General features: G+C 47.5%; 1 protein-coding gene across 5 annotated transcripts in view; it reads right to left on the bottom strand.

Annotated features, from left to right (window-relative positions):
- The window catches only part of LOC112241161 (BAH and coiled-coil domain-containing protein 1), a 65,688-nt gene extending 49,220 nt beyond the window's left edge, over nt 1-16,468 (bottom strand). For 4 of the 5 annotated variants that reach the window (XM_042314123.1, XM_042314122.1, XM_042314120.1 and 1 more), the window contains exons 1-6: nt 16,327-16,468; nt 14,490-14,701; nt 14,093-14,251; nt 7,401-7,732; nt 4,613-4,952; nt 1,536-2,438 (exon numbers count right to left, since the gene is read on the bottom strand). In XM_042314123.1, coding sequence (XP_042170057.1) covers nt 1,536-2,438; nt 4,613-4,952; nt 7,401-7,732; nt 14,093-14,251; nt 14,490-14,701; nt 16,327-16,427 — 2,047 coding nt within the window. In that variant the 5' untranslated portion in view covers nt 16,428-16,468. The remainder of the gene's footprint in view (nt 1-1,535; nt 2,439-4,612; nt 4,953-7,400; nt 7,733-14,092; nt 14,252-14,489; nt 14,702-16,326) is intronic. The other variant, XM_042314124.1, reaches the window with a different exon arrangement.
- Nucleotides 16,469-17,312: the final 844 nt, after the last annotated feature.

Below are 17,312 nucleotides of genomic sequence, written 5' to 3'. Positions count from 1 at the left end.
TGTACTGTAGGTCTGTGGTACTACCTGACCATCTGGCCCAGGGTTCCACCATGCAGTATAGACATCTACAGTACTGTACTGTAGGTCTGTGGTACTACCTGACCATCTGGCCCAGGGTTCCACCATGCAGTATAGACATCTACAGTACTGTACTGTAGGTCTGTGGTACTATCTGACCATCTGGCCCAGGGTTCCACCATGTAGTATAGACATCTACAGTACTGTACTGTAGGTCTGTGGTACTACCTGACCATCTGGCCCAGGGTTCCACCATGCAGTATAGACATCTACAGTACTGTACTGTAGGTCTGTGGTACTACCTGACCATCTGGCCCAGGGTTCCACCATGCAGTATAGACATCTACAGTACTGTACTGTAGGTCTGCGGCTGTTGTGGTGGAATATATTGGATACTCCCGTACCCTTTTCACACTGTGCATACTGTAACCAGGCCAGTGCAGTACAGTTCGGATGGGCTCAGCTCGGCTCAGAAATGATAATACCGTACTGCTGTACTAGGTAGGGACCTCTATCTCCGCCCTGGGGGCTACACATGATGAGGGACTGTGTGAAGCTCTATCATTACAAGAAGTCACCTAGTAATGCTTACTGATGTCTTTAGTAACTCCTCAGAGCCTGCGATGACATCACACAGCCAAAACAACAACACTCTAAAAATCACTTGATGATGTCCTTTTTATAGTCGCCATCTTTTGGGACCAGTTAAATGTATTAGGAAGATGGGGTAAACACAAAACATCCTTTTGCATGAACACGGAAAAAAACTAAACGCGACTGCGGCGCTTTGAAACCGAGGAAGCTTTAAAAGGCACTTTAAAACAATGGGTTGTAATTACTGAGGCAATGCTCCAGGGTCCCAACAACATCCACTGTTTTTGTGATTACCCACATACTTGTGTGTGTACTTACACGAATGTGCGCACGTAAGTGTGTGTGTGTGGATTTTACAGAGAGGCAGAGGGTGAGCGGAGCAGGAGAGAGAGAGAGACAGAGAGACAGACAGAGACAGAGAGACAGACAGAGACAGAGAGTACTGTAGCAGAGGACTAGGTCTGTGTTGTATCAGGGCTCTGTATGGTAACAGAGGTCTGTGTTGTATCAGGGCTCTGTATTGTAACAGAGGTTTGCTGCTTCTCTCTCTCCTGCTCTATCATTAGAGGAGTCTTCTAGGAAGCCTGCTACTGCTCGTAGAAAGAGATCTCTGGGGGAGACTTGGAAAGAAAGAGTTAGGAGGATTGTAAAGTCTTTTATCTGTAATGTATTTTTCGTTACGTGTCGGACCCCAGTAAGACTAGCTGTCGCCATGGCGTCGGCTAATGGGGATCCTAATAAATAAATAAAAACCTGAAGGATTCCAGCTTTAAGTGACATCACCCTAGCGGGCTGGTTGAAATGACATCATTTGTTTCTGATTGTTATTTCAATCAGCTTCTAGTTACAATGACATCATTTCAGACTGCTGTCTGTCCATCCATCTGTTCGCCTGTCCGTCCGTCTGTCTGTATCTCTCTCACCTTGGCTGTCTCCTGTGTTGTGTCGGTGCTGTTGGAGCTCCAGGTCGGCCAGCTCGCTGAGCAGCTCCATGCCGTGGTGGGGGTGGCTGGGGCAGGGATGGGTGTCACAGGCCTGGGGCTGGAGGGTGCTGGAGGCCAGCATGGGAAACGGAGGGACGTCGGCACAGAAGGCTGCAGCGATCAGCAGCTCTAGGCTCCAGTAACTAGGCACAATGGGTTTCAGGGGGGTGGAGAGGGTGATGATAGACTGGCTGGGGAACAGAGAGGGAGAGGAGGGGGAGAGGCACACCAACTCTACTGAGTGGTTGTCATCATTAGGAGTACTCTCCTCCTCTCCTCCCTCCTCTTCCTCCTCGGTATGTGCCTCCTGATGGGGCTGGGCAGGGCAGGGAGGGTCCAGGTCGATGATGGTGGAGTCCTGCTCCTCCTGTTCTCCTGCCACCTCCTGCTGCTGTCCTCTCTCCACCTTGCACTTTTCCTCCTCCTGCTCCTCCAGGGTGGAGGTGGGGTCATCTCTGTGGTTCTCCTCCTCGGAGGCGGTGTCACACACACGGCTCTCCGCAGGAGGACACACTGACACCTCCTCCTCCTGCTCCTCCCTATGCTCCTGATCTGGAGGTCCACAGCTGCCTGCTGCTACTCTGGCTTCCATCTCCTCTCTCTGCACCTCCTCTTCCTTTTGCCCCTCCTCTTCCTCCTCCACTTCCTGGTGTGGGAGGGGCCTCACCATGGCCTGACACTCTAGCTCCGCCCCTAGGCTGGAGAGAGGCTGGGGAGCATTCTCAGCAGGCTCCGCCTGAACCGCCTCCAGGTCAGCTGGCTCGGCCAATCGGACATCGTGGGGCGATGTGCAGCTCCTGTAACCCATGGCGATGGCAGGGTAGGTGTATCCAGGAGGCAAGTCTATAAAAACATAGGAAAGAGAAAAGGCAGGTTTAAAAGAGGAATAAGTAATAAGTAAAAAAGCTTCACAACAAAGGGCAAAAACATTTCTCAAAAGCCAGATGATCGTCCCTACGACTCTTTTTCTCTCTCTCTCTCCTGTGAAGTGTGGTCAGAGGCTGTTCAAAAGGCCTAACCCTGAGGACCCGCCCTGAATAGAACTCACTCCAGGGTCATGAGAGGGTAGAGAGGCACAGGAAGAGGAAATGACGTAGGTGGCACTGTGCCTTGATCTCACAACACACAGGAAGGGGAGAGAACCGTGTGCGTGTGCGTATACATGTGTGGACGTGGTATTCAGCGTAGGTGTGTGTGTGTTAGCTTGCTATTGGAAGTGTAGGAGGTTTCGTTTATCAAAGGTGGCCTGCCACTTTTATATCTTCTGGCGTGGAATGGCATAGCGAGGCAGTTAGCGAGGCGTTAATGGTGATGAAGAGGGTGTGGGCCTGGGGGGGCGGAGCCTACAAGGCTCTGAGCGAGGTGTTTCTCAGTCATTACCGAGGTGACAGTGCTGAGAGAGAGACCAGCCGGGCCGGCAGCCATTTTATGTGTTTACTTCTCCAGCTCGGAGCTGCTTTATGTGTCAATCTCAGGGCTCGCCAGCCAACCCCAGCCACTCACACATGATGCGTCACAAATGGCACTCTATTCTTTATTTAGTGCACTACTTTTGACCAAGGGCTAGGGAATAGGGTGACATTTGGGACACAGACACAGGCCATAGAAGCAGAACAATATCATTAAGGACCCCATAGGCTGTGGCAGTTACTGGATGAAGATTTGTAGTGCTATGTCCTCTGTTGCTGGATGATGATTTGTAGTGCTATGTCCTCTGTTGCTGGATGATGATTTGTAGTGCTATGTCCTCTGTTGCTGGATGATGATTTGTAGTGCTATGTCCTCTGTTGCTGGATGATGATTTGTAATGCTATGTCCTCTGTTGCTGGATGATGATTTGTAGTGCTATGTCCTCTGTTGCTGGATGATGATTTGTAGTGCTATGTCCTCTGTTGCTGGATGATGATTTGTAGTGCTATGTCCTCTGTTACTGGATGATGATTTGTAGTGCTATGTCCTCTGTTGCTGGATGATGATTTGTAGTGCTATGTCCTCTGTTACTGGATGATGATTTGTAATGCTATGTCCTCTGTTACTGGATGATGATTTGTAATGCTATGTCCTCTGTTGCTGGATGATGATTTGTAATGCTATGTCCTCTGTTGCTGGATGATGATTTGTAATGCTATGTCCTCTGTTGCTGGATGAAGATTTGTAGTGCTATGTCCTCTGTTGCTGGATGAAGATTTGTAGTGCTATGTCCTCTGTTGCTGGATGAAAGATTTGTAGTGCTATGTCCTCTGTTGCTGGATGATGATTTGTAGTGCTATGTCCTCTGTTGCTGGATGATGATTTGTAGTGCTATGTCCTCTGTTGCTGGATGATGATTTGTAGTGCTATGTCCTCTGTTGCTGGATGATGATTTGTAGTGCTATGTCCTCTGTTGCTGGATGATGATTTGTAGTGCTATGTCCTCTGTTGCTGGATGATGATTTGTAATGCTATCTCCTCTGTTGCTGTGTCAGACCTATCAGTCATTTACAGTTTTCACAGATAGACTTTGAAGGCCAGGGTTGTTAGTGTAGAACCCTTGACAGCTGAATGAGCTGTGTGTCTCTAACTATCTTGCATATCCCTCTTAACAGTCTATTGTCATCATACATATTTCTCATATGACCCTCAGAGAGCTTCTAAAATATCACTTAGGCTGCGTTTACACAGGCAGCCCAATTCTGATTTAATGTGAAAAGATGTGATTGGTTAAAAGACCAATTAGTGGAAAAAATATCAGAATTGGGCTGCCTGTGTAAACGCAACCTAAGTGATATGTTAGTGTGAATATTAGAATGTAACCTGGGGGATGTGTCCCAATAGTTTCTCCAATATCCTGAAGAGAGCACCTGTTGACTTCTTCCACAAATGTAGAACCCTTAGGTTGGTGGAGGCATGAGCTAGTGGGGTTATTTTATACCCTTCATTGCCTTTCAGTGAAGGGAACTGAACAAGTGCACACTTTGGGAGGAAGGAGAGATTATTGGGACACAATAAGAGTGGATGGACAGTGTGAGTTCCCTTACCAGGCTCCAGGGATTGTGGGTAATCCTGCAGGGGCTGTCCCTCTCCTCTCTTGTCCTGGGTCTCCGTCCCTTTTGGCAGCTGTGGGGGGGCGGGACTGATTTCCGGAGACCGAGGGGCGGCGGCTGCCGGGCTAGGGGCGGGGCAGGGGGTGGATGGGGTGCTCTTAGGGTGGGGGCGCAGGGTGGGGGACTGGGACTGGCAGCAGGGGGACAGGTGAGCAGTGCAGGCCCCCGGGGTGGGGGTGTTTCTGTGGTAGGAGGAGTAGGGTTTGGAAGGTTTAGAACCTGGTGGCTCAGAGAGCAGCTCCTCCAGCTCCACTGACTCTGGTCTCTTCTGCACCTACCCACAGAGGGACAAAAACACACAAACACCACGTAGAACATAGAGCAGGTGATTTACGTGTGAACAGAACGTTCCATTTACATGGGAATTTACTGTACGTGGCTCTGTCAATGTTGACAGTTCTCAAAGTCCCTTTGGATAAAAGTGTCAACATTGACCGACATATTAAATGATGTGGCCCATTGCAGGACTCAAACCCACAACCCTGGTGTTGGCAGCACTAGTCCTTATCCACTGATCCGTTGGAGTAAACCAAGCACAACTCCCACAATGAGACTGAATGGAGCGATAGCCTAAAGTAGAGCACCCCATAATAACCAAAGACAGGAACATGCCCTACACTCTTAGAAAAAAGGGTTCGGCTGTCCCCATAGGAGAACCCTATTTGGTTCCAGGTAGAACTCTTTTGGGTTCCATGTAGAACCTTCTGGGGAAAGGGTTCTACATGGAACCGAAAGGGTTCTACCTGGAACCAAAAAGTGTTCTTCAATGGGTTCTCTTATGGGGACAGCAAAATATTCTAGACAGCACCTGTTTTTCTATGAGTGTCGTGTCTACATTCTAGATGATGTCGCCAAATCTTGAGCAATCTGCTGATTGACCAAGAGGCTTCGTCAGTATTGGTATTGTGTGTGAAAGGTTGTAAAATCCAGGTAACTTTCCCAGAATGCCCTGCTTTCCCAGAAATCCTGGTTGGAGGATTCATGGATTTCCTTCTTATTTCGTTGTAATTCATCTATGCATGGTCACTTTAACTCTACCTACATGTACATATTACCTCCATTAGCCCGACTAACCGGTGCCCCCTCACACTCTGCACCGGTACTACCTGTATATAGCCCCGCTACTGTTATTTTCGCTGTCATTTTACTTATCTATTGTTTACCTAAAACCTATTTTTTACTTAAAAATTGCACTGTTGGTTAGGGCTTGTATGTAAGCATGGCTAGGGCTTGTAAGTAAGCATGGCTAGGGCTTGTAAGTAAGTAAGGTTAGGGCTTGTAAGTAAGCATGGTTAGGGTTTGTAAGTAAGTAAGGTTAGGGCTTGTAAGTAAGTAAGGTTAGGGCTTGTAAGTAAGTAAGGTTAGGGCTTGTAAGTAAGTAAGGTTAGGGCTTGTAAGTAAGCATGGTTAGGGTTTGTAAGTAAGTAAGGTTAGGGCTTGTAAGTAAGTAAGGTTAGGGTTTGTAAGTAAGCATGGTTAGGGCTTGTAAGTAAGCATGGCTAGGGTTTGTAAGTAAGTAAGGTTAGGGCTTGTAAGTAAGTAAGGTTAGGGTTTGTAAGTAAGCATGGTTAGGGCTTGTAAGCATGGTTAGGGCTTGTAAGTAAGCATGGCTAGGGTTTGTAAGTAAGCATGGTTAGGGCTTGTAAGTAAGCATGGCTAGGGTTTGTAAGTAAGCATGGTTAGGGCTTGTAAGTAAGCATGGCTAGGGTTTGTAAGTAAGCAAGGTTAGGGCTTGTAAGTAAGCAAGGTTAGGGTTTGTAAGTAAGCAAGGTTAGGGCTTGTAAGTAAGCATGGTTAGGGTTTGTAAGTAAGCAAGGTCTACAACTGTTGTATTTGGAGCACGTGACAAATAAACTTTGATTTGATTTGAATTTCAGGACCCTTCCAATCAGGGTTTCTAGAAAACCAGGGAATTCTGGGAAAGTTTGGGGATTTTGCAACCCTAGGAGTGTGGAACCTGTGTTCAGCTGAGCCAGGAATTAATTCAACCTGGATATATTGACTCTTACTGTGTGCAATGACAAACCAGGCAGTTTGCACCACCATCCATACTGAGCCCAAACTATTCCAGAGGGAGAGTCAGCAAATCCTGGGATAATATTGGGCTATGAAGCTATGAATAGGTACTGTACTGTACATGCTGTGGCCCAATGCTGTTTGTGTGTGGGGAAGTACTGTACTGTACATGCTGTGGCCCAATGCCGTTTGGGTGTGGGGAAGTACTGTACTGTACATGCTGTGGCCCAATGCTGTTTGGGTGTGGGGAAGTACTGTACTGTACATGCTGTGGCCCAATGCTGTTTGGGTGTGGGGAAGTGCTGTACTGTACATGCTGTGGCCCAATGCTGTTTGGGTGTGGGGAAGTACTGTACTGTACATGCTGTGGCCCAATGCTGTTTGGGTGTGGGGAAGTACTGTACTGTACATGCTGTGGCCCAATGCTGTTTGGGTGTGGGGAAGTACTGTACTGTACATGCTGTGGCCCAATGCTGTTTGGGTGTGGGGAAGTACTGTACTGTACATGCTGTGGCCCAATGCTGTTTGGGTGTGGGGAAGTACTGTACTATGTAACAAAGCTGCTGGTGTTATCATGAGAATAAGGCTGTGTGTGTATTCATGATCATGTGTGTGCATCCATGATAATGTGTGTGCATCCGTGCGTACTTGTGTTTGTGTGTATGTAGGTATTCATGTTAATCTGTGGCCAGTATGCCACACCCACCTGGGTGTGGTTGGGTCTGTGTTGAAGCTCCATGGTCTGTGCTGCCCTGTGGTGCTGCTGGGGCTGTGGTTGTGGCTGGGGCTGTGGCTGGGGCTGTGACTGGGGTTGTGACTGGGGTTGTGACTGGGGGTGAGACTGGTGACTCTGTTGCTGTTGGTGTTGATGCTGCTGCTGCAGATGATGATGCTGTTGATGCTGCTGGAGAGCGTACAGCTCCTGTTGCCGTAGAAACTGCGAGCGGGAGTACACAGCGGGGTGTTGTGGGTGTATGTGGGAGGAGGGCCCTCGGGCTCCGTACACTGGGGGCCACAGCCCAGGCTGCTCCATCACATCTAATGAGAGAGAAAGGAGTGGATCAGAGGAGCCCACACACACACACACACACACACACACACACACTCTCTCTCTCTCACACACATGCACACACACACACACACACACACACACACGCACTCTCAAACTCTCAAATGCATTCATGCACATGAATATGTACAAGTGCACATACACACGTCCCAGCTAGGACATAAAGTTCTGAGAACCACACGTTTCTCAGAGCTTAGTAACAGCGTGATTGTCCTATGGTTATTTTGCATACAACTTTCCCACAACTTTATAGGAATAGTGCAGGATACCCAGCTAGCACATAACGTTCTGAAAACCACATGTTTCTTAGTTGGGAATTTCAGTACTTCAGCATAACGTTTCCTACAGGCTTCCTAATGGTTCTATATGTAGGCATGTTCTCAGAATATTACAAACTTTCCAGAAAAATTACAAGAAAACATTAGTAACATACTAAGAACGTTATTTAACAACAAATACATTTCGTTCTCAGCGTCAACAAACAAGAAAACATTAGTAACATACTAAGAACGTTATTTAACAACAAATACATTTCGTTCTCAGCGTCAACAAACAAGAAAACATTAGTAACATACTAAGAACGTTATTTAACAACAAATACATTTCGTTCTCAGCGTCAACAAAACTCTATCCTCTGCCATACCTGATCTTAATTAGTGGTTGTTTCCTTTGATCTAGGGTCTGTTTGATAGACTAAAATGAACATCTTTGTATGAATTTATAAAAAACCCTGTCATGCTAGCGACATCCTGGGGGTGTAGTGAACTAATTCCATAGAGAACAGAAGATCATAGGTTCGAATCTCATTGACGGTGTGCCACTATAAAAACTGCATGATTAATGACTAAGCAAATGAATCAAATGAATTCAAAACAGTTAACCCTAACTAAGCTAACAGTGCTGTTAAAAGTCTTACTGAAACATGTTCTCAGAACGTTATTTAATTACCTTCAAATTACCTATCATTTCCATTCTCAGAACGTTAACAAAACCTTGTGGAACCATAGTGAAAAATGTTTACTGGTCAGGAAACGTATGGTGTCGTTCCCAGAACACATAGGAAACCAAAAACGTACGTACCCCATAACTTCCAAGGAACCAAATGTGCTAGCTGGGGTACACCCACACACGCACACACACACACACACAGACACAGACACAGACACACACACACACACAGACACAGACACACACGCACACACACACACACACACACACACACACACACACACACACACACACACACACACACACACACACACACACACACACACACACAGACACACACACACACACACACACACACACACACACACACACACACACACACACACACACACACACCAAGATCAACACAATGGGGGGAAAGGAGCTAAGCTGTACATAAATGTATGTCTCTCAGAAAGTATAACCCAGACATGTGCAGCATTGAGACATCTGTATGTCTCAATGCTGGAACACCAGTACTGCCATCTCTCACACAAAAGCAAAGCCCTCACTTACACACAAGATAACACACACTGATCACATCCCTCTGTTGAACAAACACTGCTGATCACATCCCTCTGTTGAACAAACATTGCTGATCACATCCCTCTGTTGAATAAACACTGTGGATCACATCCCTCTGTTGAACAAACACTGCTGATCACATCCCTCTGTTGAACAAAGACTGCTGATCACATCCCTCTGTTGAACAAACACTGCTGATCACATCCCTCTGTTGAACAAACACTGCTGATCACATCCCTCTGTTGAACAAACACTGCTGATCACATCCCTCTGTTGAACAAACACTGCTGATCACATCCCTCTGTTGAACAAACACTGCTGATCACATCCCTCTGTTGAACAAACACTGCTGATCACATCCCTCTGTTGAACAAACACTGTGGATCACATCCCTCTGTTGAACAAACACTGCTGATCACATCCCTCTGTTGAACAAACACTGTGGATCACATCCCTCTGGTGAACAAACACTGTGGATCACATCCTCTGTTGAACAAACACTGCTGAACATCCCTCTGTTGAAGAAACACTGCTGATCACATCCCTCTGTTGAACAAACACTGCTGATCACATCCCTCTGTTGAACAAACACTGCTTTTCACATCCCTCTGTTGAACAAACACTGTGGATCACATCCCTCTGGTGAACAAACACTGTGGATCACATCCCTCTGGTGAACAAACACTGTGGATCACATCCCTCTGGTGAACAAACACTGTGGATCACATCCCTCTGGTGAACAAACACTGCTGATCACATCCCTCTGTTGAACAAACACTGTGGATCACATCCCTCTGGTGAACAAACACTGTGGATCACATCCCTCTGGTGAAGAAACACTGTGGATCACATCCCTCTGTGGATCACATCCCTCTGGTGAACAAACACTGTGGATCACATCCCTCTGGTGAACAAACACTGCTGATCACATCCCTCTGTTGAACAAACACTGTGGATCACATCCCTCTGGTGAACAAACACTGTGGATCACATCCCTCTGGTGAAGAAACACTGCTGCTTTATGCTGAGATCATGGTCACCTAAACAGCAGCCCTCCCACGCTCCTCTCTCTCCCCCTCTTTTTCTCTCTCCCCTCTATCTCTCCTCTCCCTCCTCTCTCTCTCTTCCTCCCTCTCTCTCTCTCTCTCCTATCTCTTATTCTCTCCCACCTCTCTCTCTCCCACCTCTCTCTCTCCTCTCTCACTCTCTCTCTCCCTTCTGTCTCGTTCTCTCCCCCTCTCTTTCTCTATTTCTCTCCCTCCTCTCTTTCTCTCCCTCCTCTCTCCCTCATCTCTCTCCCTCTCTCTCTCTCCTCCTCCTGAATAGAATGGACTCTCATAGCAGCTGACCTGAAAATACACTGGATTGTGACTATAATGACATACTACACGATGATGATGATGACAGAGCCACTGACCAGTAACCAAATTACTGTCCCCTTGGTGCGATCGACCCTGCAGTGCTCCCTAAAACTTCACCCACCCATCCAGCCTAGCATACTCCAGCCCGCTCTCCAGGCCACATGAGTAGCTTGTGGACCAGCAGGGATGCTAGTTCCCATGTTCAAGAGGAGCATAGCTCAGCCGTTCCCCTGATGTGTCTTCTTTACAGAGCAGAGAGGAATGCTGTGTGTGTGGACTGTGAATCTGGGGAGAGGGCAGCTGAGCACACTGACTATGACACATGGAGCTCAGCTTTGGGGATTCAGCTGCCCACGCCTTCTTCTCTCTCTGTCTCTGTCTCTCCCTCTCTCTCTCTCTGTCTCGTTCCTCTCTCTCCAACTCAATGTGTTTTTGTCCTCTTACACATTTCACAGTCCAGTCTGATCCTCCTTCCACCCCCTCAGCCCCCCTGACACACCATGGAACCTTGGTCCTGAAACATTAACCCGGCTAAGCTAATCTTTCCCCGGGGAAGGGTTTCGTGGATGCACTTCCCCTCTCCTCTGCAACTCCTGCGGAGCGCGGAAGGAAACACACCACTGAGGATGGAGAGCTAATTAAATTTCACAGCCGGTTCGCTGAATAGGTCCTGCTGCATAGATGTAGAGCACTGCTTTAGCTTCTTCCTCTGTGGTGTGTGTGTGTGTGTGTGTGTGTGTGTGTGTGTGTGTGTGTGTGTGTGTGTGTGTGTGTGTGTGTGTGTGTGTGTGTGTGTGTGTGTGTGTGTGTGTCTGTGTGTGTATGTGTCTGTGTGTGTGCGTGTGTGTGTGTGTGTGTGTGTGTGTGTGTGTGTGTGTGTGTGTGTGTGTGTGTGTGTGTGTGTGTGTGTGTGTGTCTGTGTGTGTGTGTGCGTGTGTGTGTGTGTGTATGTGTCTGTGTGTGTGTGTGTGTGTGTGTGTGTGTGTGTGTGTGTGTGTGTGTGTGTGTGTGTGTGTGTGTATGTGTCTGTGTGTGTGTGTGTGTGTGTGTGTGTGTGTACATATGTTTTTGGAGCGCACCCTGACCCATCCAGGGATCCAGCCCTGCGGGGGACAGAACAGGTGGTGAGCAGAAACTGGGATGAGTATTCTCTGTGCGTGTGTGTTTTGTAAGTGCAAACTTATGTGTGTGTGTGTGTGTGTGCAGCATGCCCGTGTGTGTGTTTTCTATGTGGATGCGTATATATGTGTGGGTGTTGGTTTGTGTGTGAGACAGCCGTTAACAGAAAGCTCATCAGCTGGCGACATAATATACTAATGCAACCAGCAAATAAAGGAAACGCTGCAGTAAAACTACTGGATGGAAAATACAACCAGCAGTAGAAAACAACAGACTGCAATAAGAGAATACAATGAACCAAAGATCATGTGCTCAAAGTTGAGGGGTAGGTGTTAAGGGGTAAGGGTAGGTGTTAAGGGGTAAGGGTAGGTGTTAAGGGGTAAGGGTAGGTGGTAAGGGTAGGTGTTAAGGGGTAAGGGTAGGTGTTAAGGGGTAGGGTTAGGTGTTAAGGGGTAAGGGTAGGTGTTAAGGGGTAAGGGTTAAGGGTAAGGGTTAGGGGTAAGGGGTTGAGGGTAGGTGTTAAGGGGTAAGGGTAGGTGTTAAGGGGTAGGGTAGGTGTTAAGGGGTAAGGGTAGGTGTTAAGTGGTAAGGGTAGGTGTTAAGGGGTAACGGTTGAGGGGTAGGTGTTAAGGGGTAAGGGTTGAGGGGTAGGTGTTAAGGGGTAAGGGTAGGTGTTAAGTGGTAAGTGGTAAGGGTAGGTGTTAAGGGGTAAGGGTAGGTGTTAAGGGTAGGTAAGGGGTAGGTGTTAAGGGGTAAGGGTAGGTGTTAAGGGGTAAGGGTAGGTGTTAAGGGGTACCCCTTAACACTTAAGGGGTAGGTGTTAAGGGGTAAGGGTTAACACTTACCCCTTAACACTTAACACCTACCCTTACCCCTGTGTAACACCTACCCTTAGGTGTTAACACCTACCCTTACCCCTTAACACTTACCCCTTAACACTGTTACCCCTTAACACCTACCCTTACCCCTTAACACTTACCCCTTAACACCTACCCTTACCCCTTAACACTTGTTAACACTTACCCTTGTTAACACCTACCCTTACCCCTTAACACTTACCCCTTAACACTTACCCTTACCCCTTAACACCTACCCTTACCCCTTAACACTTACCCCTCAACTCTTACCACTTAACCCTACCCTTACCCCTTAACACTTACCCCTTAACACCTACCCTTACCCTTAACACCTATCCTTACCCCTTAACACCTACCCTTACCCCTTAACACCTACCCTTACCCCTTAACACTTACCCTTAACACTTACCCCTTAACACCTACCCTTACCCCTAATACTTACCCCTTAACACCTACACTTACCCCTTAACACCTACCCTTACCCCTTAACACCTACCCTTACCCCTTAACACTTACCCCTTAACACTTACCCTTACCCCTTAACACCTACCCTTACCCCTTAACACTTACCCTTACCCCTTAACACTTACCCCTTAACACTTACCCTTACCCCTTAACACCTACCCTTACCCCTTAACACTTACCCCTTAACACCTACACTTACCCCTTAACACCTACCCTTACCCCTTAACACCTACCCTTACCCCTTAACACTTACCCCTTAACACTTACCCCTTAACACCTACCCTTACCCCTTAACACTTACCCCTTAACACCTACACTTACCCCTTAACACCTACCCTTACCCCTTAACACCGGCCTTACCCCTTAACACTTACCCCTTAACACTTACCCCTTAACACCTACCCTTACCCCTTAACACCTACCCTTACCCCTTAACACCTACCCTTACCCCTTAACACTTACCCCTTAACACCTACCCTTACCCCTTAACACCTACCCTTACCCCTTAACACTTACCCCTTAACACTTACCCCTTAACACCTACCCTCAACTCATACCCTTACCCTTAACACTTACCCTTAACACTTACCCTTACCCCCCTTAACACCTACCCTTACCCCTTAACACTTACCCCTTAACACTTACCCCTTAACACCTACCCCTCAACTCTTACCCTTACCCCTTAACACCTACCCTCAACTCTTACCCCTAACCCTACCCTTACCCCATAACACTTACCCTTACCCTTAACACCTACCCTTACCCCTTAACACTTACCCTTACCCCTTAACACCTACCCTTACCCCTTAACACCTACCCTTACCCCTTAACACCTACCCTTACCCCTTAACACTTACCCTTACCCCTTAACACTACCCTTACCCCTTAACACTTACCCCTCAAACCTAAGGTGTAAGGGTGTAATGGGGTATTGGGGTAACTAAGTAAGGATGTAGAGTGACATGCAAGAGGAGAAAACCATTGAGAAAAGACAATGAACAATAGTGAGGCTCACCCAGGTGATGTGTGACAGGGTGGGCAGCAGGCTCTGTGGGTAGCACCACCAGCTGGGTAGACGGGTCCTGAGGCAGAGGCAGCACAGGCTGTAGAGACCCTGGCATGGCTGCAGAAAACCCTGGGGCGAGGTTCTGGTGAAGGGCTGAGTGGCCGATTCCTGCAACATCAGGAAGATGTTACAACAGATTCAGTAGCCATGTGTCGTTCATTACCAATACAGCTATACTGCAACACAGCCTGCAAAGGCAGCAACAGGACATGAAAAAGCAAGATGAAGACTGATCTAGACTACATCTGTAGACGTCTTATTGTTTTTTATTTATAGGGTGACACCAACACGTTGGTTATTATGGAAATAAAGTTTTCTGAATTTGAATCCAATTGAACTTTCTCACCGTAGGAGTGGCTTGTCATCCAGATAGAGGGACTTCCAGTGCTCGGCAGCCAATGGTGGTGGGCCGAGTGGGCGTGTGCATGTGCAGAGGGGTCTCCTAATTGGCCAGATTGTAGGGAAGTCCCACCCGGCACCATGAGGTGAGAGGTGATGTCACCGTGACAGCTGTTGGACGGATGGATCCTTGTGAAGTCCACTGGATCCTTATTATCCCTGAGATAGAACCATTGAGAGAGAAATGAGGAGAGACAGAAAACACAGAATAATATAGAGGAAGGTCAGAGTAGAGGAGGATGGTCAGAGTAGAGGTGGAAGGTGAGAGTAGAGGAGGAAGGTGAGAGTAGAGGAAGAAGGTCCGAGTAGAGGAGGATGGTGAGAGTAGAGGAGGAAGGTCAGAGTAGAGGAAGAAGGTCAGAGTAGAGGAGGAAGGTGAGAGTAGAGGAGGATGGTGAGAGTAGAGGAGGATGGTCAGAGTAGAGGTGGAAGGTGAGAGTAGAGGAGGAAGGTGAGAGTAGAGGAAGAAGGTCCGAGTAGAGGAGGATGGTGAGAGTAGAGGAGGAAGGTCAGAGTAGAGGAAGAAGGTCAGAGTAGAGGAGGAAGGTGAGAGTAGAGGAGGAAGGTCAGAGTAGAGGAGGAAGGTCAGAGTAGAGGAGGAAGGTGAGAGTAGAGGAGGAAGGTCAGAGTAGAGGAGGATGGTGAGAGTAGAGGAGGAAGGTCAGAGTAGAGGAAGAAAATCAGAGTAGGCGAGGAAGGTGGGAGTAGAGGAGGAAGGTCAGAGTAGAGGAGGAAGGTCAGGAGAGGTGAGGAAGGTGAGAGAGGAGGATGGTGAGAGTAGAGGAGGAAGGTGAGAGTAGAGGAGGATGGTGAGAGTAGAGGAGGAGGTGAGAGTAGAGGAGGAAGGTCAGAGTAGAGGAGGAAGGTCAGAGAGTAGAGGAGGAAGGTCAGAGTAGAGGAGGAAGGTGAGAGTAGAGGAGGAAGGTCAGAGTAGAGGAGGAGGAAGGTGAGGAAGGTAGAGGAGGATGGTCAGAGTAGAGGAGGAAGGTGAGAGTAGAGGAGGATGGTCAGAGTAGAGGAGGATGGTGAGAGTAGAGGAGGAAGGTGAGAGTAGAGGAGGAAGGTCAGAGTAGAGGAGGAAGGTGAGAGTAGAGGAGGAAGGTCAGAGTAGAGGAGGAAGGTCAGAGTAGAGGAGGAAGGTCAGAGTAGAGGAGGAAGGTGAGAGTAGAGGAGGAAGGTCAGAGTAGAGGAGGAAGGTGAGAGTAGAGGAGGATGGTGAGAGTAGAGGAGGAAGGTGAGAGTAGAGGAGGAAGGTCAGAGTAGAGGAGGAAGGTGAGAGTAGAGGAGGAAGGTGAGAGTAGAGGAGGATGGTGAGAGTAGAGGAGGAAGGTGAGAGTAGAGGAGGAAGGTGAGAGTAGAGGAGGAAGGTGAGAGTAGAGGAGGAAGGTGAGAGTACAGGAGGAAGGTGAGAGTAGAGGAAGACACCTATTTGAAGACCTGTTTTTGACACTACAGTGTTACGGTAGCTAGTAATGAGTCTAGGAGCGGCTGTTAACTAACTGTAAACAACTTTAACTGTGGGGTGAAACAATACACTTATTTACTGTTAGGTAGATACCGTTACCACTCTATGCTAGCAAACACAACGCTGCCTCCAAAACTGGTAGGGTGTCTCCAGGAATGATATGTTTACATGTTGCTGTTTGTGACATATCCTCTTTCCAAGCGTATAGTGACGGCCTTGGTAGGTCTACGTTTTGTTCTTGTTGACGTCTGTAATCAGAAAGTTGCCCGGCTGTGTATGATGATGTCATATTGGTGAGTAACATCAGACTGAGTCTCACCTGATGTAGGCCTCTCTGTCTCGGTCCAGGCAGGTCAGACCCATCCGCTCTCCACTCATCCTCTTCCTCTCCTCCTCTCCTGCAGGGTCTGAGGGATACATGGAGCGAGGAGGTCCTAGGAGACAAATATCAGTTCAGGGAGAAGTCTTCACCACCTTTCCCCTGATGAGCCCTAACCCCCAACACGCAGTCTCTGCACCTCACAAATATCTATCTAAAACTAACCTCAAGGGTGGAATCTCTACATAACTCTAACATTAAGGGTGGAATCTCTACATAACTCTAACATTAAGGGTGGAATCTCTACCTAACTCTAACATTAAGGGTGGAATCTCTACATAACTCTAACATTAAGGGTGGAATCTCTACATAACTCTAACATTAAGGGTGGAATCTCTACCTAACTCTAACATTAAGGGTGGAATCTCTACCTAACTCTAACATTAAGGGTGGAATCTCTATATAACTCTAACATTAAGGGTGGAATCTCTACATAACTCTAACATTAAGGGTGGAATCTCTACCTAACTCTAACATTAAGGGTGGAATCTCTACATAACTCTAACATTAAGGGTGGAATCTCTACATAACTCTAACATTAAGGGTGGAATCTCTAACACTAAGTCTTCTGTGCCATTAACTTACTCTCCCCCCGTTACCAATGTGTCTTGCTTAAAAATAAAAACAATAGATATAGTTATAGGAGCCCAAAGAAAACAACAATAATAATAAAAATAAATAAATTGTCGATTGTCTATTCAGATAGCAGCTGGTAAGACAGCTAACGGTTAGCAGGCGCAGATACCAGGCTTTCAGAGTACTTGTCGCAGCGGAGAGAGCCAGCGAGATCTCCTTCGGGTAGAATAATCAGCCAGTCAAGTTGTGAAAACCCGAGTGGTGAGCTCCACGTAGAGCAATAAAAGCAGGTCCCGGATAGTGACTGCTTAGCCAGGAGTGATTGATGGAACTCAGGAGTGATTAGCCGG

This window comes from Oncorhynchus tshawytscha, unplaced genomic scaffold (genome assembly GCF_018296145.1).
Source record: "Oncorhynchus tshawytscha isolate Ot180627B unplaced genomic scaffold, Otsh_v2.0 Un_contig_13456_pilon_pilon, whole genome shotgun sequence".
Classification (NCBI taxonomy): Eukaryota; Metazoa; Chordata; class Actinopteri; order Salmoniformes; family Salmonidae; genus Oncorhynchus; species Oncorhynchus tshawytscha.
Note: the sequence above shows the minus strand (reverse complement) of the source record. Positions and strands in the feature narration are given on the sequence as shown.